The sequence below is a fragment of the Macaca mulatta genome, chromosome 2, assembly GCF_049350105.2.
Source record: "Macaca mulatta isolate MMU2019108-1 chromosome 2, T2T-MMU8v2.0, whole genome shotgun sequence".
NCBI classification, from domain to species: Eukaryota; Metazoa; Chordata; class Mammalia; order Primates; family Cercopithecidae; genus Macaca; species Macaca mulatta.
The window spans coordinates 2,562,508-2,588,820 of NC_133407.1; the positions used below are offsets into that span (position 1 = coordinate 2,562,508).

The 26,313-nt window shown below is 56.5% G+C and overlaps 1 protein-coding gene across 2 annotated transcripts in view; it reads right to left on the minus strand.

Moving 5' to 3' along the window:
• Positions 1-23,875, minus strand: part of MELTF (melanotransferrin) — a 60,479-nt gene extending 36,604 nt beyond the window's left edge. For both annotated transcript variants that reach the window (XM_077991135.1, XM_028843544.2), the window contains exons 1-14: positions 23,608-23,875; positions 21,771-21,925; positions 20,680-20,779; positions 17,916-18,098; positions 16,596-16,752; positions 15,028-15,095; positions 11,009-11,196; positions 10,080-10,260; positions 9,264-9,415; positions 4,160-4,256; positions 3,089-3,283; positions 2,271-2,427; positions 2,119-2,186; positions 52-239 (exon numbers count right to left, since the gene is read on the minus strand). In XM_077991135.1, the coding sequence (XP_077847261.1) occupies positions 52-239; positions 2,119-2,186; positions 2,271-2,427; positions 3,089-3,283; positions 4,160-4,256; positions 9,264-9,415; positions 10,080-10,260; positions 11,009-11,196; positions 15,028-15,095; positions 16,596-16,752; positions 17,916-18,098; positions 20,680-20,779; positions 21,771-21,925; positions 23,608-23,656 (1,938 nt within the window). In that variant the 5' untranslated portion in view covers positions 23,657-23,875. The remainder of the gene's footprint in view (positions 1-51; positions 240-2,118; positions 2,187-2,270; positions 2,428-3,088; positions 3,284-4,159; positions 4,257-9,263; positions 9,416-10,079; positions 10,261-11,008; positions 11,197-15,027; positions 15,096-16,595; positions 16,753-17,915; positions 18,099-20,679; positions 20,780-21,770; positions 21,926-23,607) is intronic.
• Positions 23,876-26,313: the final 2,438 nt, after the last annotated feature.

A 26,313-nucleotide genomic window follows, 5' to 3' on the forward strand; every position in this document is an offset into this window, starting at 1 on the left:
AGCGTACCTCTGCTGCACACCCCTCAATGAGGTAGCCCCGCCCTGGCTCACCTGGGCCTTGTCCAGCAGTCCATACACGGTGAAGATGTTGGTGTCTGGTCTGACCATGACGGCATGGGGTGGTATCTGTGCCAGGTTGCAGGCTGCAAACTGGGACACCTCGGCCCGGGCCCCGTTGGGGCACAGCAGTTCATAGTCCTCTGACCTGAGCTCAGCAGCCCAGGGCTCGGAATTGTGGCCTGAGAGGGGTAAAGCAGTGTGTGTGGGGACGTTCAGGGGAGTGGGGAGAAGTGTAAAGACAGGCTGCTATCCTGGGTCCTCCAAGGCCTTCGCTACAGGGAGGTGGCAACATCTGGCCAGCTCCCCAACCCTTTCCATTCTCCAAGTGCTCTGCTGTGTTACCAGGGTGAAAGAACCCAGCTGTGTTAATGCCATTAGCAGGAGCTGCCATTAGCAGGGAGTAGGGAGTACCTACTATGTGACAAGCACTTCACAAGTGTTGCTTGATCCCCACAACAGTAACGCAGGGCAGGTGGTGTTGTCCCCATTTTACAGGTGAGCAAACTGAGGCTGTTAATCACTCCTAGGCAGAGAACCCCATCTATGTGTTACATCCTCAAGTCTGAGGGTGGGGTGGCTCCCTGAAGATGGTGGGTGATTGCCCCTAAAGGCTGAGGTTCTCAAATAGAACAGGGCATAGCATCACTTGTGGATGTAAAAGGCAGCTTCAAGGGCCCTTGCTTGCAAAGAATCTCATTCAGGAGGTCTCAGATCGGGCTCGGGAATCTGCATGTTAAACCAGCACCCCAGTGATTCTAAAGCACGCAGTCCCAGGGCTGCCTGAGAAAATGCTGCTCTCAGGAATCACATTCTCGTGTCTCTGCCTTCACTTAGTATCCATCCTCCTCCCATTTCCAGGAAATCCAGGTGGGCCTCCAGGAGAGCTAAAGACAAAGGGAAAGGAGCGGCCCTGGGAGGCGGGTGACTCACTGCAAGTGAACCTTCCAAGGCCTCTCCAGCACCTGCCAGCCTCCCCGACCCCATCCCAGACCACACCGTGCACAGGTCTGGGACCAGGCAGGCCCGCCGGGCTCAGGCAGGAGCACACAGCCCCTCTCTGGGGGAGGGTTCCACGTGTTCTTGGTAGGAGGCTGTGCAGGGGAAGGGTTCAGGGCCTGGAGCCCTCCCTAGCTCTGCTGGGGCAAATGGTCCTACCGCCTTGGTGACCCCCATAGGAGGCAAGATCCAAGTTTTGAAATACTGATGTTTTTGGGGTTTTTTTCCCTGCATGTCTTACTTCCCATTGTCCAGTCCCCTCCCCACCGGGCCACAGTTGTGACTTTCTGGGCTAAGTCTCTAGGAAGAAACATGTTGGGAGTGAGTGGAGAAGACTGGGCCTCCAGCATTTTGGGTTTCAAAGCCTGGGGTGTAGTCAGGGAATGTTGAAAGTACAAGCCTTTGGTGTTGGAGGAAAACAGCCTCTAGGCTTCAGATTCCTTCACGGAGAACAAGAAGAGGGGAAGTGACGTAAGCTGGGGAGGCGTGTGCTGATAGGACCATGCGTGTGCGGGGGTCCCGGAGCAGAGCGTCCCTGAGTTCTTTACCCTAGGTGGAGCCCAGGAAGGTGACTCCAGGAAGAAAACTGCCTGTGTGGTGTGTCAGGTGTGCCCTGCCTTGGTGTGGCTTGGGGGCTGCAGAGAGATTTCCTTGCAGGAGGCAGTGACCTGCTCAGGAACACAGACCACATACTGATTGAACTCATGACCCCATGGAGAGGCTCCCGCCACCCCACCTCACACCTTGGCACTACGTAAATACCCCCAGAAGGGGGGTCTTTCCAAACCGACTGGGACTGAGTTTCTACCGTTTCGGTGGATTAGGGACTTGAATTCCAGACCAGCGAAGACCGTCATGTATCCAGCACCCCTGGATGTGTGGTCTGAGGTCTGGTCTTACCCTGTGACCCGTGGGGCTCCCAGCTTCCCGGGGACACAGCCTTCTAGACTCAGCCTCACTGAGCCGCTGCTCGGCCCCAGCCCAACATGGTGTCTGGATGGTGCTGAGAATGGGGAACAGTCCCCCCGACCTACCTTTGGCCCTGCTCTGGCCTTCACCTACCATTTGTGTTGTCAAAGACGGTCGTGTGCCTGACGAAGGCAACGTCGCCCGCATTCTCCACCAGGCATCTGCCACACAGAGGGCAGGGCAGGCGTCGGCAGGAGGGTCCCAGCCTCTGCACACAGCCCCAGACCGCCAGGCCCCCTGAGTACCTGAAGGCGCCGCTGTTGCCATAGTACCGCTCCTGGCTGTTGCCCACACACTTGTTGCGGCCCTGCTCGTCCCCAACACACAGCGCACACAGCGAGGAAGGGTAGTTCTTGGGGTTGTTCACGGGCACGCAGCTGGCATTGAAGAACTCACTCACCGCTGGGGTGCAGGGAAGGGCAATGATGAGGGGCCAGCAGTGGAAAGCATGGCAGGGAGCTGGGCGGGCCGCTCCCCCACAGGTCTGCCCACCCACCTGACCCTACGCTGCAAGGCCGCCTGTCTGCTCTGCTCCCCTCGGCTCTGAGTGGAGTGTCTCCTGGAGGATCTCAGTGGGGGTAATGCAGAGGTTGTCTAGATACAGGAACCCCATCACCGAACACCACCACCCAGCCTTCGCGTGAACTCCCTCAGGGACAGGGAACTCACTACCTCACTATTTTGTTCCAATCAGAGCAGCCGTGCAGCTGTCTGGGAGTAGGAGCTGCCAATCCTAGTGCCCTCCGTGTGCTTGTGTCAGTGGTTAGAAAAAAAGTGCTTGTATGTTTTCTGAGTTAACAGCCAGGACAGAGGTGTCTGGCCTGTCAGCTCAAGGATCTTGCCAGTTTCCATGAATGTTGTGTGATCTAACACACGGAAAGGGCTTCATGTACCGTATATGGCAGGTGCTTCTGTCCCCAACGTGTGGAGATACCTGGGCACTTATGCAGAAGCCTGGCCACCTTCCAACAAGGGTCCCCTCCAGAACTGGCTGTGGGACTATCCCCAGAGAAGCTAACCCCAGAGAAGGCTTCCCTAGTCTGTGTTCCTAAAAGGGGGGTACCTGTGAGGACGTCGCAGTCCCTGGGCCGGATGAAGCCTCTCCGAATGAGGGCGCCCACGGGGATATCCCAGCCTGCAGGGCTGCCGAAGCCAGGGTGGCAGGAGCGCTTGCCCCGAAGCTCATCCAAGGTGAAGGCGTGGGAGCTGTCCCGCCTCACCACCGCCACCACGAAGTACGAGTTGCTGCTGTCTTCCGCTGGGGAGAGAGGGACTCATGCGAGGGGCCCCTCAGCTGAGAGCCCGGGCAAGGGCCTGTGGGGTCCTTCCTTCAAACCCACTCCTTCCTGCCTCTTTGTCTGAGCTGTGCAGGCCAAACAGTGCCCAGGCCTGAGACCAGGTGTTCCGGGAGCAGGCCCAGCAGGGGCCCTGCCTGCGTCCCCTGTGAGATGCAGCCTCCTGGCTCCACTTTCCAGCCCTGTCTTCCTCTGCCCCCAGCAGCCCTTCCCCACAGGGATTTCCTTCTTTCCTTAAACCCAGGTGGTATTTTTCTCACTTCCCGGGAGGAAAGTGGAGTCACAGCTGAGGCTGCAGAAGCATTTCCCACAGCCCAGAGATTGCTCACACCCGGGTGGAAGGGACCCAGGCCTCTGAGGTCACCAGTAAGAGGACAGAGGCCAAAGCCCCAGCCCAGGCCCCTCAGAAGGTGCAAATGAGCTGGCAGGGGGACTCCAAAGGGCCACCTTCCATGGCTGGTTAGGGCCAGAAGAGGCTGAGGAGGCCCCAGTAGTTCAAGATGGCAAACCACGCGCCTGCTCTTGTATGGCCTGGGTTGTAAACTGAGAATGATTTTTATATTTTGAAAGGGTTATTGAAAGACAGACTGTCATCTGCAAAGTCTCAAGTATTTATCCTCCAATCCTTTACAGAAAGTTTGCCAGCCCCTTAGAGACGTATGTGGAATAGTTGGGAAAACTGAGGCCTGGGGCAGGAGGGGCAGGCCTGGTGATAGACAGTCACTATCCCCAGGAGAGAGGCAGGGAGCTTGTGAAAATAGCTGAGAGGGGGACTCTTTTATATTTATAACACTTTCCCCACCTCCTGGCTGCGGCCAGGCGGCAGGCCCTGCACTCACAAGCATAGCCCTCGCCAGCTGCCGGAGCCAGGCCGTACGTCTTCCCCGCCGTGTAAATGTCCTCGCCGCTCAGGGTCACAGTGTCAATTTGCCCAGCCTGAAGGGAACAGAAGCAGCAACTGGGCCAGGGTGGACCCAGGATGGTTCTGGATGTCGGGGTCCTATGGAGGTGGCAGGGCCTGGTCTCTAGGGGTTTGTGGCCTCAGGCTTCCTTCCCCTGGGGAATCTGGGTGGGGAATAGCCCATCCTGGCAGCCTGCCCCTTCCTCTCCTTGTGAAGACGCCTGACCGGGAGGGGTGTCTGGAGGACCAAGGGGCTGAAACACCCACGCAGCACTCCTGCGTGTGGCTGCCCAGGGTCCCCTGTGTCCCTGCTCTGAGCAAAGCAAGCGTGATCCCTACCCTCATGCTTGGCATGGGCCTCCCTATGCACTGCCAGCCCCCAGACGGCCAGGCACCACCTCTCCAGCACCTGGCCAAGGGCCAGCACACCGTGTGGTATAATGCCTGTCTGTTAAATGCCTGTACAGATGGAAGAGTGGCGGATCTGAAACGACGGCAGTCTCAGGGCCTAGGGAGGAGGCTCCAGGGCTGAGGGATGGAGCTCTGCCTTCCATGGCAGCAGGAGGACCCAGCGCCTTCTTCCCAGGACCCTCCTGGGGCCTCCAGGTCACCTGTACCCACCCCACTTGTCCATTCAGAAGCCCCTTGACAGGTGGCCCCAGGACCCTGCCAAGGGGCTAACCGGCAACAAAGCCATAGTAGAGTGTGATTAACCTCAAGGGAAGGGGATGACAGTGGGGGACAGTGGGGACACCTGTGCCCCAGGAAGGTGTCCCACACCATTCCTGAAGAGGCGTGAAGTGATGGTGGTAGAATAACAGGCAGCGGCGTTGACATTTGGGGCCAGGAGGGTGCACCTCTCGGGACCCTTTTTCCACTGCCCAGACCTCCTTCTTCCCATTGCGCTGTGGGCAGGACACAGACCATGCACCGCAGCCCAGGCCCTCTGGCTTCCCTGTAACTGGCAGGGCAGGAATGGGTGTTACGGCCACACTGGATACCTCTCTGAGAACCTCAGAAGCTAGAACTGAGGGTCTTTGAGACCTTTGCTGGGGTTTTGAGGAGCCCCTGGTCTCTCCTCTTCCCGCAGGCCGCAGGGCAGCCCCCTGGCCCTCTGTGAGCCCAGATTGAGAGGAGGCTGGTACTCAGAGGGAGCTGAAACCTTCCTCCCAGCACATCTCCCTCCTCTGGGGCGCTTGGAACAATAGGGCAGCCTGCCAGGCATTGGGAAATAAAGAAATAAAGACCCTTCCCCAAGACCTTCCCTCCGTTCCAGGTTCCAGCGGAGGCTCCCCTGTTAGCGTCACACACACTTGCTCTCAGCTCTGCACAAGGACAGGCTTCCATCAGTGCCTGCGGAAGCTCCCGGAACACCCCCGCCTTGGGCCTGGGCACTCCTTGGCCTGAGGCTGGGGTGGTCTCCACTCTCGCGATCCACAGGTGTGGAGACAGCGCTGTGGCCTGGCTCAGGCAAAGTGGTGTGGGGAAGCTCACACAGCCCATCCTGGCTGGTGACCTTGGGCAAGTTACTTCCCCAGCCTCTCTCTCCCCGCTCGAGACCCAAAAGTGGGGCCGATGGTCACACCAACTGCCAGGGCTGCTGTGAGGGTCACATGAGATGATCCACACAACGACCCTCACTGTGTGGGGCGCACAGCGAGTGTCAGCTTGTGCGATGGTCACTGTCCTAGGCCTGGTCACCCTGTATTCCTGCCCGGTCTCTTTTTTGTGGCCTTCCAGTCAATGTGGTTCCCCGGCCTGGGCAGGGTTGGCACTGCTGAGGGGCCTGTGCTTGGGGACCCCCTGAACAGACCCCACCTACTTGCTCTAAAAACAGAATCTGGGGAGTGTGGACACCCAGGGGCTGACAGCCGGGGCTCTGGGCCAAGGCTGGACACCCGTGACCACAGCAGCCCTCCCGGACTGCAGAGCCTCTGGGGCCTCCTCTGCATCTGGCGTCAGTCTCCAGGCAGAGAAGCGAACCAGGGCGGAGCCGAACGGGCACGAGAGGCCGGGCCAGCTGGTGTTTCTAGCTGCGATGGTGAGTCTGTTCGTGGGGGCCAAATCCATTTAATGGGTCATGACAAGTGTCAGCAAAAAAAGGATTAGAATAGAATACATGAGAAGTAGCGGGTACTGTTTGTGTCATATCTCTGTATATAAAGGACATATATTTTTTTCATTTATATCTGAAAGAAAACTTTTTGTGCACTAGATTGTGGTCAATGTAAAATGTATTTCCAAGTGCACGGTGCTGTCAAAAATGCTGAACTTCCGGCCGGGCGCGGTGGCTCAAGCCTGTAATCCCAGCACTTTGGGAGGCCGAGACGGACGGATCACGAGGTCAGAAGATCGAGACCATCCTGGCTAACATGGTGAAACCCCATCTCTACTAAAAAATACAAAAAAAAAAAAAACTAGCCGGGCGTGGTGGCGGTGCCTGTAGTCCCAGCTACTCGGGAGGCTGAGGCAGGAGAATGGCGTGAACCTGGGAGGTGGAGCTTGCAGTGAGCTGAGATCCGGCCACTGCACTCCAGCCTGGGCGACAGAGTGAGACTCCGTCTCAAAAAAAAAAAAAAAAAAAAAAGTTGAACTTCCCTATGAAAATACCAACGACATTCTCTACCGAATTAGAAAAAACAATCCTAAACTTTGTATGGGACCACAAGTGACCCTGAATAGCCAAAGCAATCCTAAGCAAAAAGAACAAAGATAGAGGCATAGAAACTGACATAGAGACCAATGATACAGAATAGAGAACCCAGAAATTAACCCACAGGTCTACAGCCCGATGATTTTTGACAAAGGTTCCAAGAACACTCGTTGGGAAAAGAGTGGTCTCTTCCTCAGTGGCTGCTGCTAGGAAGGCGGAATGTCCAAGTGCAGAATGAACTGGGCCCTAAACTACCCCTCACCCTACGCAGGGGTCAACGCATCACGGATCAGGGGCCTAAATGCAGGGCTCAAGACAATAAAAGGGCTAAAGAGAATACAGGCAAAACGCTTCGGGACATTGGTCTGGGAAAAGATTTTATGAAAAGACCTCGAAAGCACAGTCAACAAAAGCAATAATAAGCAAATGGAATTATACCAAACAAAACAGTTTCTGCACAGCAGATAAAACAATCGTCAGAGTGAAATGAAGACAACCTACGGAGTGAGACAAAATATTTGCAAACTACTCATCCGAAGGAGATTAATATCCAGAATATACACGCAGCGGAAACATCTCAACAGCAGAAAATCATCCGACTTAAAAATGGGCAAATGACCAGAACAGACGTTTCTCAAAAGAAGACATACAAAATGCCAGCAGGCAGCACTAATCATCAGGGAAATGCATGCCAAAGCCACAGTGAGGTATCAGCTCACCCCAGTTAGGGTGGCTGTTATCAAAAAGATAAAAGATAACAAATGCTAGTGAGGATGCAGAATAAAGGAAACTCTTACACTGTTGGTGGGGATGGAAACCCAGAGAGTCGCTATGGAAAACAGTATGGAAGTCCCTCCACAAATGACAAATCGAACTATTTACTACCGTACGGTCCAGCAATCCCACCACTGGGAATCCGTCCAAAGGAAAAAGGAAATCAGCCTGTGGAAGGGATGCCTGCACCTCATGTTTATCGTAGCACTGGTCACAATAGCCAGGATATGGAATCAACCAGGTGTCCAACAACAGAGGATGGATAGAGAAAATGTCATCGGCATGCACTGTGGAATACTATTTAGCCATAAAAAAGAATGAAATCCTGTCACTGGCAGCAACACAGATGGAACTGGAGGACACTGTGTTATGTGAAATAAGCCAGGCACAGAAAGTTAAACACCATATGTTCCACTCATATGTGGAAGCTAAAAAAAGTTGATCTCACAGAAGTAAAAAGTAGAACAGAGGATACTGGAGACTGGGAAGGGTGGGGGAAAGGAGGAATAGGGAGAGATTTTTTTTTTTTTTTGAGACAGAGTCTCATTCTTGTCACCTAGGCTAGAGTGCAATGGCATGATCTCGGCTCACTGCAACTCCGCCTCCCGGGTCCAAGCGATTCTCCTGCCTCAGCCTCCTGAGTAGCTGGGATTACAGCTGCGTGCCACCATGCCAGGCTAATTTTTTTGTACTTTTAGTGGAAACGAGGTTTCACCATGTTGGCCAGGATGGTCTTGAACTCCTGATCTCAAGTGATCCACCCGCCTTGGCCTCCCAAAGTACTGGGATTACAGGTGTGAGCCAACACGCCCAGGAGAGATTTGTTAAAGGATACAAAATAAGAGAGAGGAGGAATAAGCTCCAGTGTTCTACAGACTGTAGGATAACTAGAGTTAACAATAATACATAGTTTCAAACAGGTAGGAAGATACTGCATGTTCTCCACACAGAGAAATGAGCAATGTTTGAGATGACAGTATGCTAATTATTATTCTGCTCCGATCACCATGTATTCTGTGTATCGGAACATCACCATGTATCTTATGAATATGCACAATTACTATTTGTCTATTTAGAAAAATTAGGAAAAAAGAAAAAAAAGGTTGAACAATGATTCACGCCCACTCTCTATTGCACAAGGGAAGGCTGAGATTCAGAAAGGGGAAGGGGCTCGCCCCAGGCTACAGGGCGTCAGCGCCCAGCTGGGCCAGTGCTCCTTTTGCTGCTGGTGCCCCTGCTCGGTGAGGAGCTCGCAGGCTTTCCAGGGGACTCACTCCTATCTGCCTATCCCCTGGGGTGGGTGCTGGTCCCTGCGGTCCCTCCTCCCCGCCTGTCTCTGTCCCCTGGGGTGGGTGCTGGTCCCTGTAGTCGCTCCTCTCCACCTGTCTCTGTCCCCTGGGGTGGGTGCTGGTCCCTGCAGTTGCTCCGCCCCCCCGTCTTTGTCCCCTGGGGTGGGTGCTGGTCCCTGTGGTCGCTCCTCCCGCCTGTCTCTGTGGCCTTGTTGCAGTAGACACTCTTCTCTTCCCCAGGCAGCAGGGGGAGTGGGTAGTAAGAACCGCCCAGGCACTGCCACTACCTGCCCACCTGGCCCACGCGGCACCTGCGCGACCCCCACCTGGATCTGCTCCATGCAGTGCTGGGGGGACTTGGCTGACACGCACTGGATCTCTGGCTTGAGCTGCTGCCGGCCGAAGGCCACGGCCATGTCTCCACACTTCTGGATCTCAGGAGTGGAGAGCACACACCAGCGCAGGTAGGGGGGCAGCCCTGGGGTGGGGCAAGCAAGCGGTCACTGCCAGGCCGGTACTGCCATGGAAGAGCTTGGAGTCAGACCCAAGGGAAATTCTGGGCCTTTCTCCGGTGTGGCTGGGATAAGTTATTTAACCATCGGATCCCACTTCCTCATACAGAAAAGGGGCAGCTGTGAGGTTTGAGGAAGACCACGGCTGTCGTGTATCTAACTCAGTGTGTGGTACCCACTTCCCTGGCTGTAGGTGGAAGATATATGGGGCTGGAGGGCTAAAGGCAAGAAGTTCGCTTGTAGACTACTGCACCAGTCCAGGCAAAAGACAGTGCCTGAGCCAGGGCTGTAGCCATGGGATAGAGGCGGGGAGTAGGAGCGAGAGGCTGTAGAAGAACTGACAGGACGCCATGGCCACGGATGGAGGGGTGAGGAGACCCTTCCCAAGGCAGATTCTGAGGGCCTGGATCCTACTCCGCTGCGGCCAGGTGGGGCTTCCGAGGCACGACAGGCGGTGCAGCTGAAGAGGGGCTTCCTCCCCAAAGCCCCAGAGGCAGAGGACAGAAATGACAGGTTCCTACAGAGGCCTCCCTGGTGAGCATCTTCCCCCAGCCGCTTTCCCAGAGAGCCTTGCCATGCCCGAGGTCGAGCTGGGCTGGAGCTGGCAGCAGTCGGGACGGGTGGACTTACGGTTGGGATCACAGAGCAGACCCTTCATGGCGTGCAGGTACTCCTGGCCCAGCCACGCCTCGTAGGTCTGCGTGGCGATGGGCACAAGCTCCGAGGTGGAGTCTTTGAAGAGCAGATCCTTCTGGCCATAGGCCTCAGAGCTGAACATCTGGAAGCTGCTGCCCTCGTGGCTGAACAGACGCTGTGTGTCAAGAGGGGGTGGTACAGGGTGTTGAGGGTCCTGACAGGCCACATCCTTTCCTCCCACTTCGGGCCCTACCTCCTTCTTCCCTGACCTCAGACCAGGCGCCCACTGTGAGGGCCAGGCGAGGCCTCCCTCTTCTGCGGTGCCTCCCCTGATCCGCTGTCTCCTTCCCCTGGGCCCTGCCAGTTCTGGGTCTGCTCTGAGTCCATTTGGCCTCATCACACTCAGCTGTTTGGACACATGACTGTGGCCAGGGGTGGGACGGCCCTGAGGACACGCCGTGGGGCTGGCAGTGGCAGCCTGGATGGGACAAAACTAACTGAGCCTGGGGCGCCAGTGGTCAGAAGTATATCGCTGTCAAAAGCAGCGGTTTGGGCCAAACCTTATTCGCCACATGTAATTCATGGTGAATGGTGAATGCTTTGAAAGGCTCTGGTTTTGTCACTTCGTTTATTTGCTCATATGTTTTGATTTTAGCTCTCAGAGACACAAGTATCAGGAGCTTCTTCTGAGGGTGCCTGGGTCCCTGGGTCCCCCTCCTCTGGGTCCCCCTCCCCTGGCCAGCCCTCCTCCTGGGCAACCAGCACAGCCGGCTGGTTCCTCACTCTGACCTGGCCCAATGCTGGGGTCCATCCCAAGGACAGTCTCTGGGTCCTGCCCCTCTTGATCCCACCCTGCTGAGCGACCACAAGGCCCAGCACCATCCAGGACGCTGTGCAGGGGGGTTGGGGGACTCTGAGCCCACCTGGCCTTCGTTGAGCAGCCGGAAGATGAGGCCCCCATCTGTGTCGGCCCGGACCACCACGGCGTGAGCAGGCACCCGGGCCAGATGGCACTGCCTCCACTCGGTGACGTCAGCCCGGCTGCCATCCCGGCACAGCAGCTCGAAGTCCTGTGACAGCAGGGCCTGGCCCCAGGAGGGAAGCGTCTTCCCTGGGAAGAAGGAAGCCTGGGCTGACCCAGCTACGACAGGGGTTGGGGCGGGTGGCAAGGAAGGCCCAGAAGAGGGATTCTGGGGGGTGGCTGGGTGTCATGGACGTGAGAACCCAGCATTCAGAAGGTGGCAGAGCTTGGTGGCTGCACCCAACTCCAAGTACCTACACAGACTCTATCTCGTTACTCTCATTTTCTAGCTCTCACCAACTTCTGTTGCTAAAGTGGATTGGAGGCATCTGACAGTAATACAATACTTATAAATAACTATTCAAGATAAAAAGAGCAAGAAAATGGCCAGGCGCAGCGGCTCAAGCCTGTAATCCCAGAACTTTGGGAGGCCGAGGCGGGTGGATCACGAGGTCAGGAGATGGAGACCATCCTGGCTAACACGGTGAAACCCCCTCTCTACTAAAAACTACAAAAAAACTAGCCGGGCGAGGTGGCGGGCGCCTGTGGTCCCAGCTACTCGGGAGGCTGAGGCAGGAGAATGGTGTGGACCTGGGAGGCGGAGCTTGCAGTGAGCTGAGATCCGGCCACTCACTCCAGCCTGGGCGACAGAGCGAGACTCCGTCTCAAAAAAAAAAAAAAAAAAAAAAAAAAGAGCAAGAAAATAAGAACAGTTTTGGGTGAGAGAGATAAATGTACTAAGAGTCTAGGATGAGCTTGCGGCTGCCATGAGGCACTACGTTTGGCTCTGAGCAGGGGAGGGGTCAGGGCTCCAGGAGCAGGGACCAAGGTGGGAACAAACCCGGACGGAATCTGCCCACGTGGGCTAGAGAGGGAAGGGGAACTCCGCAACTCCAGCTATTCACGTTGGGATGGGTTTCTTTCAAGTCCTTTTTCCTGTTTTACTCCCTGTCTTTTGATCCCCCCACCTTTTTTTTTTTTTGAGACAGAGTCTCGCTCTGTCGCCCAGGCTGGAGTGAGTGGCGTGATCTCGGCTCACTGCAAGCTCTGCCTGCTGGGTTCAAGTGATTCTTCTGCCTCAGCCTCCCGAGTAGCTGGGACCACAGGCGCCGCCACCACGCCCGGCTAATTTTTGCATTTTTAGTAGAGACGGGGTTTCACCATGTTGGCCAGGCTGGTCTCAAACTCCTGACCTCGTGATCAGCCAGCCTCGGCCTCCCAAAGTGCTGGGATTACAGGTGTGAGCCACCGTGCCCAGCCCCCTTTTGACCACTTTTAACCTGGCTAAGGACATAGTTGACAGGCAATTTTGCATCCTACTTGGCAAAGTATTTTTCCACAGTATTGGAAACTTTCCATAAATTCATTTGTTTCTCAATAGAAAAGAAAATTTGCAAGAGTAACTATTAACACCAACTAGGGATACTGAGAAGATGAATATTAAGGACTATAATTAAACCACAGATGGTCCCACAGAACAATATTTTTATGACTTTAAGACAAGGAGGGAAAAAACCTCTACAAGGAAATAGGAAGAGAAAAGATAATTTGTATGGTCACGAAAGTTTTCATTGCAAAGCTATTTTAAAACAAAACCAAAAAACCCACACCAGAGTAACAGTTTGGAAAACTCCATAAAGGTCATTTTTAATGGCCACATGGTACTTGACAGCACTCTTAATGACTCAGTGCAGTTCTCCCCCCTCCACTTCCCAACTTTTCTCTGTTTTTAGGCTGCTGCAAAGCCTTTGGTTAGAGCTCTGGGGCATCCTTTGCCTTCCCACAGACAAATGCATCATTCAGGTACTTCCATCAGCCACTTCCACTTCTCAAAGCCAAGAACAATGAAAGTCCTGTCACTTCCCTGCTCTAGACATTTATGCCACTTGTACCCTTTTGCTCTTACCAATCTTTTTATATCAAGTCACTTAAAAAAATTACTGCCTTAGATTGCCTTAGATTACCGTCAAAACTTTGAAAAAGCTGCCAGGTGCATGCCTGTAATCCCAGCTACTCAGGAGGCTGGGATGCGAGGATCAATTGAGGCTGGGGGTTTGAGACCAGCCTGAGCAACATGGTGAGACCCCATCTCAAAAACAAAAAAAACAAAAAAACCAAAAAACCCAAGTCTGAAAAAGCTGATTTTTAACCCAACATATCCCTGCTCTTTGCCCATTTTCCAAATTCTCCTTTGTCGAACTCGTCTTGGGGCCTGTGAACAGGAGCCCCTTTCCAGGCTTGCCCAGCACGAGAGTGCATCATCTTACACGCTTCCTCGTGTGCAGGCCACTTGTTTTCCTCCTTCTCGGATCTGGTCCATGTTTGCCTTCATGATGGACTTTCTGATTTAAAAGGCAACGATTGATAACAGTAAAGAATGATAATGACTTAAAAAAACCCCAATCATCAGATGTCCTGGGAGAGGCCAAACTGCAGACAGAACAGTGTGTTTGCTCCTTGCTGGCAGGTGCAGGGGGATAACCAGCAGGGCCTGAGGAACTCCTGGGCTGAAGCATCTGCCCCATCCAGATCTCGATTCTGGTGGTGGTTATACAACTGTATGGATTTGGCAAAACTCATAGAACTATACTTCAAAAAGAACAAATTTTGCTGCATGTAAATTTTATCTCAATTTAAAAAAAGAAACAATCTTCAGGCAAATCTAAATTGAGGGACATTCTATAAAATAACTGGCCTGATGCTTCAAAATGCCAATGTCATAAAAAACAAAGACTGAGAAACTGTTCCAAGATAAAGGAAACTAAAGAGATCTAACAACTAAACCCCAAACGTGGTAAAAGATTCAGTCCTGGTCTGAAAAAAATGGGTATGAAGGATAGAATTGGGATGGTGAGTGAATCTGCAATATTGATTATAGATTGGATAACAGGATTGGATCAAAGTTGCATTTCCTGATTTTGATTACTGTGGCTAGGTACACATCTCCTTGCCTTAGGAGATACATAGTAAAGTATTTAAGGGGTATGACATAGGCAAATATACTCTCAAATGGGTCAGAACACACACACACACAAATCAAATGTGGAAAAATGCTAAACAGTTAGAATTTGGGTGAAGAAGAGAAGGCAGCTCTTTGAGTTATTCTTGTAACTTTTCCAAAGCTCAGTTCTTTCAAGATTAAAAAACTTAAGTGACATGATGGCTTAATATATAACATCAATCTTTTTTTGTTTTTTATTTTTTTAGACAGAGTCTCGCTCTGTCACCAGGCTGGAGTGCAATGGCACAATCTCAACACACTGCAAGCTCCGCCTTCCGGGTTCAAGCAATTCCCCTGCCTCAGCCTCCCGAGTAGCTAGGATTACAAGCAACCACCACCATGCCCAGCTAGTTTTTTGTATTTTAGTAGAGACAGGATTTCGCCATGTTGGCCAGGATGGTCTTGATCTCCTGACCTCGTGATCTGCCCACCTCGGCCTCCCAAAGTGCTGGGATTACAGACATGAGCCAGCGTGCCCCACCTCAACACCAACCTATATTTTAAACCTACCTAGGGATGAGGGACAGATTCTCCAGGCAAGAGGAGAAAAATGCCAGGAAGGGCTGGTAGGTGAGATCCAGTGGAGAGGTTTGCAAATTCTTTAAAAAATCAGACCCCCATCTTCAGGTGGAACCAGAACCCAATGCCATATTCAGATCAGAGCAGAGCAGAGCTGCTCGCTGGCCCCCTTCTCCTGCCCTGTGAGCAGTGGGCACTCCCCCGGTGACACTTGCCTCTGCTCTTTTGCAGCTGGGAGTGCTGAGGCTCAGAGACTATGGGACTTATCCAAGATCACCCAGAGACTCAGAGCAGCACTGAACTAGGGTGTTTGATCCCAACTCTGCCATCTAGGTGCCCTGCCCCAGGCCGGCCTGGCCTGGCACGCTGCTTTTCTGGGCCCGTGCCCTGCCCCCACTCACCATCCGTGTTCTCCAGTACCGTGCTGTGCTTCACAAAGGCCACGTCCCCTGCCCCTTCCACCAGGCACCTGTGGAGAAGCTGTGGGTCTGGATGGGCTGAGCCCCTGGCCCCTGCCCATCTTCCACCTCTGGAGGCCTGGCTCGGGCTGTAGGGGTGGCCATGATCGGCATGGGCTTTCCAGTCATGTGGTCTGGGTTCCAGCTCCCTGGCTGGTTGTCTGTGTGGCTTTGCGGCTTTGCTGAGTTGTGGCCCCTTCCTAGTCCCTATCACCTGTAAAGCGGGGGCGGGAAAGCAGCTCCATCGGGCTGCTCTGAGGATGAGAGGCTCTTTATAACCCAGTACAGACCCTCTCCAGCCTGGCTCAGGCCTGTAGGGAGCAGGCACTCCCAGGGCAGCTGCTGTTATAATACCAGCAGCCTTGACTCTCAGGGTGTTGGTTTTGGTTATTTTGTTTTTAGAGATAAGGTCTCGCCGTGTCGCCCAGGCTGGGGTGCACTGGCACAATCATAGCTCATGGCAGCTTTGACCTCTTGGGCTCAAGTGATCATCCTGCCTCTGCCTCCAAAGTAGCTGGGAGGACAGGTGTGTGCCACCATGTTGGGCTAATTTTCAGGGTGTTTTGAAAAGCATTCTACCCTGAGGCAGGGGATTGGACTAGAAGGCCTTTTCATGCCATGCCGCAGGATCCTGAGTGTGAGGGACCATTGACTCGTACATGTTCTGTTGATGTCACTGCCTCGTGTTGGAGGCAGGTGAGACCTGCTGGGCAAAGAGGCTGCTTAGGTCCCCACAGGCAGAAAACACGCAGGGATTAGAGCAGGTCGGGGAGGACGACATCAGGAGAGGGCTCTGAGGCTCCAGGAGAGTCAGAGAGAATGCGTGCGTGGCCAAGGACGCGGGGCAGGGGAGGGGCAAGGCTCTGCCGCTCAGAGGGGCTGAGTACTGTTTCCTCTCTCTATGCCAAAAACTGCATCCACTCAGATCACATCTGGAGCGTGGGACACCAGCAGGCTTCCCCGCTCCAGGTGGAAACGTGAGGCAGCTAGAGGAGCCCCAGAAGCTTCCTTCCAGTCCTGCTCAGCACGTTTCCTCCTCTGCAGGCAGACGGAATTGGACCACGAACTGTTAGAGACTCTCTTGTATCCACGGAAGGATTACCCAAGGTGCCAGCCCCAACCAGCAGCAGAGACAGGCCGGCCCCAAGTGTCAAGCCACAGTCCCCCAACCCCCTGTCCCTGCTGGTCTGAGAACAGGGACATGGGAGTGGTCAAAAGGCTGTTTTTTCCATTTTCTTCTCTCCGAGCCCTCACCTCACTAAATATACCAAACATGTTGATTTTATGAGCAAATCCAGTTTGGCATATTCCGGTTGGATGTTTTTAAACTAACCAGGGCACAGAACTATATAAAGCGCGCTTTGATGAGAGGCAGCCAACACCGCCACTTCCCCTCCACGGCCTCTCTGGGCAAAGGTGCTTTTCCCCAGCATCCGTGGCCGTAGCGCCTCCGCCCGCCCGCACGACTCAGCTCCTCCCCGCCCGGCCCTCCCCACCCCCGCTCCGCTCACCGGAAGGCCCCGCTGTAGTCGTAGTATCTCTCCAGGGGGCTCTTGTCACACACCCCTTCCCCAGAGCTGTCACCCCTGCAGAGGCGACAGAGGGACTCAGAGTAACGGGTCTCTCCTGCCCCCGGGACGCAGCTGCCCCCAAAATAGTCGCTGACAGCTGTGGGAAGGAGGCAGAGAGGTCACTCAGAACTTTCTTCAGAGCCAAGTTAAAACCCCAGGGTCAGCGGGGGGCCGGGCCCTGCAGGGTCTCATCTGGACTCTGCTGAGAACGGTTCCACCTTCCAGCTTCAGTCTGAGCAAAACTGGGGAGCCGGACCCCGGACCCGATCCGTGACCCCAAACCGGGTCCCCCAAGGGAGCAGTGAGCACTGGGGAGCGACTGTCATTTAAAAGTGGTTTCGGGGGAACTACAAGTTTCCTCCTAAATGACCACACGGGATAACTAAGCATCAACTAGATGCTCTTCTCATCGTGGCTTTCATTTCCAACTCAGCGAGGTGTGACTGACGACAGAGGGGAAATAAAGACAGACACTTCTCACAGCACAGGGAGGGAGGCAAACGCCCGGCGGCTGGCCTCGTGGGGGACGAGGTCAGGGTCTGCTGCCCTGCATGGTTCTTCAGGCCCGGCCGGCACCAAAACTCACAAATATTTATCCTGTGCCACACGAGAAGGCCCTGCTGCCGGCACCCAAGCCCATCGGGCCACACTCATCACCAGCCAGACTGAGCTTTTCCAGAGTAAGCCCTCTTCCTAGTCTTCTTTTTGTGACCTCCCAGAGGATAGGTGTGTAATAAATATGCCAAGTTCCTGGCGAGCCACCCACGCCTGGCCACCAGCTGGGAGGGTGCGGCTTCCAGGCTCTCGTGGGTTTACACGGCTGGTTGGGCTGATGAGCCACTTGGGGGCTTTCTGGGTGCAAGTCAACACCTTGTTTGGGTCCTGAAAAAACAGCATTTCTGGTCCTGTAAAGCTGAGGACACATTTCTAGACAGCGTGGGAAGCACTCCTGGGGGATTCACTGCCTCCCACTCATGGGCTGGGCCTGGGCCTGACCGTCATGTGGGGCACCGTGAGGGGTGAGCAAGAATGGTGCCCACAGGGGCCAAGCAAGCAGGAAGTCACGTGGCGGCGCGCAGGGCCGGCGGCAGAGTGGACGGTGCGGGGAGGCGGAGGAGGTTGCTACGCCTTCCAGGGATGAAGAATGGCGGTGAGGCTGGAGGGAGGCTGCCCAGTGAAGGGACAAGCATGGAAAGGAAAGCATCCCAAGGAAAGGAGCGGGAGGCCTGGGGACCCTCCTGCCCAGCCCAAAGCCCTTACCTTTGAGTACATCGCAGCCCATCACCGAGAGGCGGCCGCTCTCCACCAGGTAGCCCACGGGCACGTTCCAGCCCACTGTGCGATTGATGCCCGTGTGGCAGGACTTCACGCCTTTCAGGGTGTTGATGGTCACTTGGGAGCTCCTCTTGACCACAGCCACGGCGTAATAGGAGGTGCCAACCTCTAGGAGGGGAGGGGAGCGGGTGAGGGCAGCAGGGAGAGGCCTCAAGGGAGGCTGCACCAGCACCCTGCCGAGGCCGGCTGTGGGAGAGGTGTGTGCACGGAGCATGGCTGTACATCATGGATGTGTGCATAGCATTCTCGTTACCAAGACAGCAAGTGGGCTTAATCCACATGTACTACGAGACCCTGCCCTCTAGCCTCTTGAGGTAGATACGATCCTGAGATACTGATGTATTCACTGAGATCCCCCTCTTCCTAAGCAGCTGGTGCTTAGCTGGTTCACATTTGCTCACATCAGGGGAGTTATTTAGCTGGACAGAAAGCAGAAGAAGCCAGCAAGTCCTTGCTTTCCAAAAGCCTAGGCCCCTAGGAGAACTTGGAGGGTTTGAGGGAACGGTATCAGGGCCATGGGAAGAAGGGTGGCTAGGACGAGCAGGGGAGCAGGCGAGAGGCTTCCCCAGATGAGGAGAGGCGATTTCCTGGTGCTGAGGGGGTTGGAGGAGAGTGAGACGAGGCAGAGACAGAGAGACAGAGACACCTAGCAACGTGGTCCCAAGTCACTCACCACCCTCAAGGCTGCAGGGTGCGTGTGGTGGGCCAGGGCTCTGCAGCCTTGTGAAATGTTCCCCTGCGCCAAGGTGGCTCCAAGGGGCAGTTCAGGCAAAACACAGACGACGCCGCTATGGGAACTGATGACCAGAGGGTCTCCCACTGCACGAGCGCACACACACAGGCATACACGCACGCACAAACTGCCGGGTGGTGTGGGAGGCCATATCAGAACGAAGTTGGGTTCTAGAACATAAAGTCAGTGTTCCTTCTTGCGCACCAGGGTCTGCCCCCACCAACCTAAGTAGCTTCATCTGGTGCCATCCTCTGACTCACCCACCTTGTTTCTTTCCCATTCCCTGGACCGCCTGAGATCGTTGCGGGGCTCAGCTTGCCCGTCGCCTCCGCAGAGCACCGTCCTGCCTGCTCTATTTCAGTGGGTTTCTCCGCAACCCTCGTTTGCTCTGTCCTGCCCTTTCCTTTTCCTCACGGCACCCCCACATGTGTCACTGAAGAGTTGTGTGTGTTTGTTCCTTTTCCTCACAGCACCCCCACACGTGTCACTGTAGAGTTGTGTGTGTTTACTCTGCTCTGTGAGAGCAGCAAGGTCTCTTTGTTTACGGCTCCATGCTCAGACCAGCGGGTGGCAGGTGCTTAGCAGAGGTATGGAGTTAATTAAAGAGGAAGAGGTGCGGGGCCTGGGAGCAGAGCTAGTTCTGGCTGATGGGTGTGCAGGGTTGGACTGTGCTGTGTGTCATTGGATGGTCATTAATTCAACAAGGAACCGGCCAGTGCTTTCTCCAAGCGAGACGCTGTGTGGAGTTCCAGAGGATAGACGCAGGGGAAGACTGGACCCTCCTCTGGGGACTAACGAGACTGAGCAGGCAGAGGCTTGCAGAGGCCGTGGGGGTGCAGGCAAGAGGCCCCGCTCCAGGGAGGGATGGGCTCAGGGAGCACCTTGGAGGAGGTGACAGTTGCGCTGGACTGTGATGGAGGCCAGGCGCCGGCCAAGCAGAGGTGATGGGGGAGACGCAGGAGCAGGCTGAGCTGGAGGCAGGTCCCGTGTGTGATGCGGGCACTGGGCAAAGGAACTCACGCTTTCCAGCACGTACCACATCAGGTGGACACACGGCCTGGCTCATTTAGTCTGGGTGACAGTGCAGGTGTTACTATCCCCATTTTACAGTCCGGGAAGTGGCGGTTGACCAAGGTCACAGAAGTCATGGGAAGGGGAAGCGCTGGGTCTGTTGAGCTGTGCGGCTGCCAGGCAGCACCTCCCTACCCAGAGCCAAGCTTCTGACAGGGAGGCCCTGAGTGTGCAGGTGGCTCGGCATGAAGGACACCTTGCTCACCCCAGGCAGTTACACACACAGCACCACGCCCGGCACCGCACCACGCCCGGCACCGCACCAGGCCCGGCACCGCACCACGCCCGGCACGGCACCAGGCCCGGCACCGCACCAGACCCGGCACCGCACCACGCCCGGCACCGCACCACGCCCGGCACGGCACCACGCCCGGCACCGCACCACGCCCGGCACCGCACCAGACCCGGCACCGCACCACGCCCGGCACCGCACCACGCCCGGCACCGCACCACGCCCGGCACCGCACCAGACCCGGCACCGCACCACGCCCGGCACCGCACCACGCCCGGCACCGCACCAGACCCGGCACCGCACCACGCCCGGCACGGCACCACGCCCGGCACGGCACCAGGCCCGGCACCGCACCACGCCCGGCACCGCACCACGCCCGGCACAGCACCACGCCCGGGGCAGCCCGCAGTAAGAACTGAGTGGGCACAGGCTAGGGGGCTGCAGGGCTCCCTGTGGGGAAGAGCAGACTTGGGGCAGCTCTCTGTGTCCCGAGCTCTCGCCCCTGGGGAATTTCAGAGAGACTTAGGGTGTTCGTCTGGCTGGGACTCCAGGACTGCTCTGTGGACAGGGCTGATGGTCAGCTCAGGCCAGGCCCAGCAAGGGCAGCCTGGGGAGCACAGCCCATCCTCTCTCCTCCCACTGCACCCTCCTACCTTGATCGTACACTTCGCCCACCACGGGCTTCAGGCCATGCTCCTTTCCCGCCTCATAGATGGCTCCTCCATCCAGAGTGATGGCGTCGGCCTCCTGGGCCTGCAAGGAAACGTGGCTCAGCCAAGCCTGGCCCAGCCGGCCTGTTCAGCAAAGAACCTGGGACACCAACCAGATGGCCTGGGGTCCCACCCCAAGGCCCGGAGGGCTGTGCTGTTCTTATCTGGTCCTGGAGCCCAACCAGAGCTCAGGGCTCTCCTCCTTTCCCAGGCCAAGGATTCACCTTGTTTTCCTAATAATGTTATTTAAAAAAATACTAATCATTAGTTTTGCAGGACTCAGATATCCTAGTAATATAATCAGATAGTAGAAAATGGCAGGCAGTGAAAAGTGTCTCCCTCGCTTTCTGTCCCTCCACCCTGCGCCTCTACGGCCACCCTAGGTTTTCCAGCTTTTTTTCTCTAAGACGGTCTGTGCTTGCGGTTTCTGCCCTCACATGGAGCCTGACCCACAGCCTTGGCCCCACTGTGGGCCTATGATTGGATGAGGTCTTGGGGGCATACTGGGGGCAGAGCTGGAATGAAAAGCCAGCTCTCTCTGCGCCCACCCGGGAGGGACGCCACTCCCTCATGGTGCCTCTGAGGACTGTCAGTGTCATTCAGCCGGTCTCAGCAGACCTGCCTTCCTACCCCATACTCAGCCACCTGGGAGTCCAGCCCCTGCTCCTCCTTCCCAGAAACCACACAAGCCCCACTCTGGAAAGCCCCATGGCAAAATGAGCAAGCAGCCACCTGCGGCCACTGAGGGGTCACCACCCTCTGGGCCCCCTGGCAGGGGCCTTGTGGAAGGGAAGCCTCTCAGACGCCTTTCCTTGCTGGCGCCCCTCTGAGCAGCGGGTCCTCCTGAGGCTCCCACCTCCTGGCCTGGGCCCCGCGGGAGGCGAGTTGGCCTCATTGCCGGGGAGACTCGGGAGATCCTATCGGCTGGGCCCGGCAGGGCAGGGTCGGCTCCTTTCCGGCTGAATGAGGCTATTGTGTGCTCCCTCCTGAGTCAGAGCCCTGTTTTCCCGCAGGGCGGAACGGAGAGGACTCACCGCGATGAGCTGGATGCAGTGGTCAGGCGAGGTGCCCTGGACGCAGAGGAGGGAGGGCTGGATGCCCGCTTCCCGGAAGGCCGTGCTCATGTTGCTGCACTTCTGCTGCTCCGGGTCTGAGGTGACGCACCACCGCACCTCCATGCCACCGAGCACTGCGGGCAGGGAACTGTGAGGCCCAGCTCCCCCACCAAGCCCAGTCCCGGCCCACCATGGAGGGGGGCTCCAGCAGTTCTGTGTGAGCCCATCCGCCTGGAGAGCCAGTCCTCTACGGCCGCCCTGCCCTCCCACAGGCACAGAGACAGGGGAAGGGCTGGTATTCCTGTGCTCAGGGCCTCTCTGACCAGGGGCACGGCTGCTGGCAAATGGAATGCCCCAGAACCCGGCCCTTTACAGAGGTGTGGGAAGGTCTACAGGTCGCTTCTCAGCTACCCCTACCTGGTGGGAGCACTGGCTAGGGAGTCTCGGCAGGCCCTGGAAGCGGAAGCTCCTTCCCTTCTCCAGGCCTCCCAAAGAGCGAGCTCGTGTGGGTTCCCTCACCCAGCAGTGTCCCTGGGCCTTTCTTATGAACTGTGACAGGAGAGTGAGGTGAGGGGGCTGTGGGGTGGACTGCCCTCCGGGAGCCCTGCACCCTCGGGGAGTGTCTGCGATTACGCTGGCTGCAAACCCACCCTCGGTGGGCACAGTGCCAGGCCCTGCCAAGGGAAGGCGGCAGGCACAGAGGGGAGGCTGAGGACCCATCAGGGTGGGTTCAAGCCTCTCGGAGCCTGCTTCATCTTCCGATAAAGCAGATAAAAAGCCCCACCTTCTGTGTTGAAAGGAAACGCACACAGAGAGCCCAAGACACACAGATCCTCAGGGGACTTCTGTTTATGCCTCAGGATCTGACCGGGTCAGAGTCCCCGAGAGCTCCAGGCTAGGGCCCCAGAGGAAGGGGTGCTGGAGCCCCTTGGGGTTGAAGACTTTCAGGCCTTAGCTCCTCTGCCAATCACCCTGCCCCAGCCAAGCACTGCCAGAGGCCTGTGCTGGAGGGAAACGCATGACTCCCCTTGCAACCAGGTCACCCTCCTGTGGCAGCCCCACCAGTCCGAGGGCCGAGACTGCAGCTTCCTGCACAGCCCTCCCCTCCCCACTCCCGGCGGCGCCCTGGAAAGTCGAATTGGCCTCCCCTCCGCAGCGCTCCAAGCTCCCGGGCGGGAAACGGCAAAGTTCAGACGGCGGCTGGTCGTGGCTTCACTGTTTGCATCGATGAGTGCGTCGCCTGCGGCCACAGCGGTGCCGCGAGCTCCATCCCCGCGGCGGTGGCCGCCTGCGACCCCCGCGCGCCGCTCCCCGAGGTCCCGCCTCCCGTCCCACCATCCCGGGCCCGACTCCCTGGGGCGCCGACGCGAGGGGACCCAGACTCCGCCCCCACCTCCGTCCTGCATGTGCAAGGCCCCCTCGGGCGGACCCCGCGCCCCTCCGGGTCAGTCCCTCTGAGTCTTCTCCCGCGGGGTCGGGGGAAAGAGCCGCTCTGGCCCCACAGTCGTCCTGAGTTCCCGCGCCCGTCAGGAGGGGCCGCCCTCGGGGAGCTCCTCTCCACATCCGCGGCCTCCCCGCCACGCCTCGGCCCGCGCTTTTCCCTGGAGCGCCGGACGTTTTCAAGGCCCGGCTCAAGGCCGCCTCCTCCAAGAAGCCTTCCAGACATCCCCGTCTGCGCTTCGCTGCTAGTTCCCTCCGCCGTCCTCACTCCACCCCGAGCCCCTGCGTCCCCTCCTCACTCCCCCAGAGCCGCGGGCTCAGGCACATTTCCAGGCCCAGGACCCGCCCGCCTTCGGCGCTCACGGCGGGGCCTCACCGGTGCGCAGAGCCAGGAGCAGCCACAGGGCCCGGCTCGGGCCCCGCATGGCGCCGTCGGGGCTGGCTGGGGCCGGGCTGGGGCTGGGTCCAGGTCCGAGGGAGTCAGCAGCCGCCGAGCTTCCTCCCCGCTGCCTCCTCACGCTGGCCCGAGCTCCTTAAGTGCGGCCGAGAGTTCCCGGGCAGAATCCCCGCCCTGGGGCGCAGGTCGCCCCCCGCCGGGCCCGGACCGCACACCTGGGCTGCCCCGGCGCGCCCCCTGCTGGAGCGCGGCCTGACGCTCGGGCCCGGGCACGGCGGTTCCGGCCTCTTCGCCTGCATCCCAGGGATGCTCCCCTCCTCTTGTCCTGAAAGACTCCAAACACCACGTCTAACTGGAGAGAGAAAAGCTCAGGTGTGGAGGGAAGAAGAGGTCAGAATCCCAGGGTCGGGGCTGGAGGTAGCCGGGAGGTCGTCTCATTCCCGCAGCAGCTCCCTCCCAACACACCTGCACAGAGATCTAGGGATACAGAGGAGCCCCCGCCCACTGCCCGGCCAGCGAACAGCTACCGGGGGCATCTCGGCCTAGCCGACGGCCTCTCCTCGGGCCTAGAGACGGGAGGTGACTCGCCCGAGTCAGGCATCCAGTCAGTGGCAGGTGAGAAGAGGACCAGAGAGGAATTGGAGGAAGCAGAAAAGGAGAAACAGGCAGAGAAGGGGAATAAGAGAGTGAAGAAGGTGAAGGAGGAAAGGGTGGGTTGACCATATTTCTAGGACAGCGGTTCTCAGTGTGGTCCCTAGGCCAGCAACGTGAGCATCACCCTGGAACTTGCTGGAAATCCAAGTTCTCAGGCCCCACCTCCGACACTGAATCGACAGCTCTGGGGCCGGGGCCCACAATCTGTTTTTATTTTGGGGCACTGCAAATGTTGAGAACCACTGTTCCGGGCAGGCAAGAGCTTCGCTCCCCATGTGGCTGGGGATGTGGGGAACGAACTGAAGACGTTGTTAGTCATCTGCCTCCATTTAGGTCTCACCTGTGTCATCAGCCCCTCGTGAGTACTCAGAAATGATGTCTGTCTCTCTGACACGGGTCAGTAAAGCAGTGAGAGAGGAGAGCCCTGTGAGTCTGTCTGTCCTTGAGCTCGCTCTGTGCCCTGGGGAAGGAAGCCCTCCCTCCTCCTGTTGGGCCATGAAGCTACTGCTTGTCACACACTGGATCCGGGGAAGGACGATAGGCTGGGCGTCAGGAGACTCGAGCTCCACTTTTTAAAAACCAACGACTTACGGACCTTGGGCAGGTCCATTGCCCTCTCTGGGCTTGTTCCCCGTATGTAAAAGGTAGGTCAGGACGGCCCTGGCACGCCCACTCCCCTCTCCTGTCTGCTCTGGAGAGCGCAGGCGCTGTGGAAGCCGTTTCTCCATCCCCTGCAGGTGGGTCCCTTCTTCCCAGTTCGCACAAAGGTGCCGAATGGACTAGCAGGCAGCCCTGCCAGAGGGGCTCACGGGTTGTCCTAAGAAGGTAGAATAAACAGAAGTGTTCTTAACAAGCCTCGTCCTCCTGACCATGAGGAAAGGCTCATTTGGCACATTCCAGGAGCCACCAGGTTCCTGGCACCATCTTTATTGACTAAGTCCTTCCTTTGGCAAAACTCCAAGTGACACTGATAGGGAGTGAGAACGACCATAACCTAAGCGGTCTGCTGAGCTCTTTCACAATGAGGCTCTTCCCTTATCTCTTGGGTGTCAGTCACCTGTGACTCATCAGTGAACTTGCTGCCTCTGGGTTCTCGGGGATTCTGCATGGGGCCCATTTGCCCAGGGTTGGCTGAACGTGTATCACCTTTGTGGAATGGGGAACTCTGCCTCAGCTTGAGCCGGGATTCTGCCATTTCTGGGGTCCAGACATACCTGAGTGTGCCAGAGAAATGGGTGTGATGTAATGAGAGTAATAAACCAGTAGTTTAAGCCACAAACAGCCTTCTGGAGGAGCAGAAGCTGAGGTTAGTTTGGTCCCCATTCTAGACTCATATTGAGGTTAGAGGGAGAGCACACAAACTAAAGGACCTTGTTTCACTAACACTTTGATAAGATTTTGGGGCCTAAGCAGTTCTGCCTGACTCCCTGGCCCTATCCCATAGTATGAAATACAAGGAGCTCTTCTCCACTCTTGCCAAAGACACAGCTCTGGCTGTCCAAGGATTCAGAGTGCCCAGAAGCATCGAGCTTGCTTGTCAGGGAATTGAGGAACAGTAGATCACATGGAGGGAATGCACTACAGGCAGCCTCAGAAAGAGGGGGCCTTTGACAGGAGGTTGAGGAGGTCCGTCAGCAGGTAGTGGCTAATAAGCCAGCAAAAGGTGAACTCCTTTACCCAAAATCTTAGGAAAAAAATATTTTTCAACAAATCATAATTTCTATTTGTTACTTCTATGGCCCACAATGTCTTTAAGAACAAGCCAAATAGTTTTCATTCTGGAGAACCCTTGGGAGGCTAGTGTGCCCTGAGAAAGCTGGGGTGTGAGCACCTGCAGTAGTGTGATGTCAGAGGATGTCACGCTCTTGCTGACTCGTTTGGGTGTGAACACCTGCAGTAGTGTGATGATATCAGAGGATGTTACACTCTTGCTGACTGGTTGGGTGTGAGCACCTGCAGTAGTGTGATGATATCAGAGGATGTTACGCTCTTGCTGACTGGTTGGGTGTGAACACCTGCATTAGTGTGATA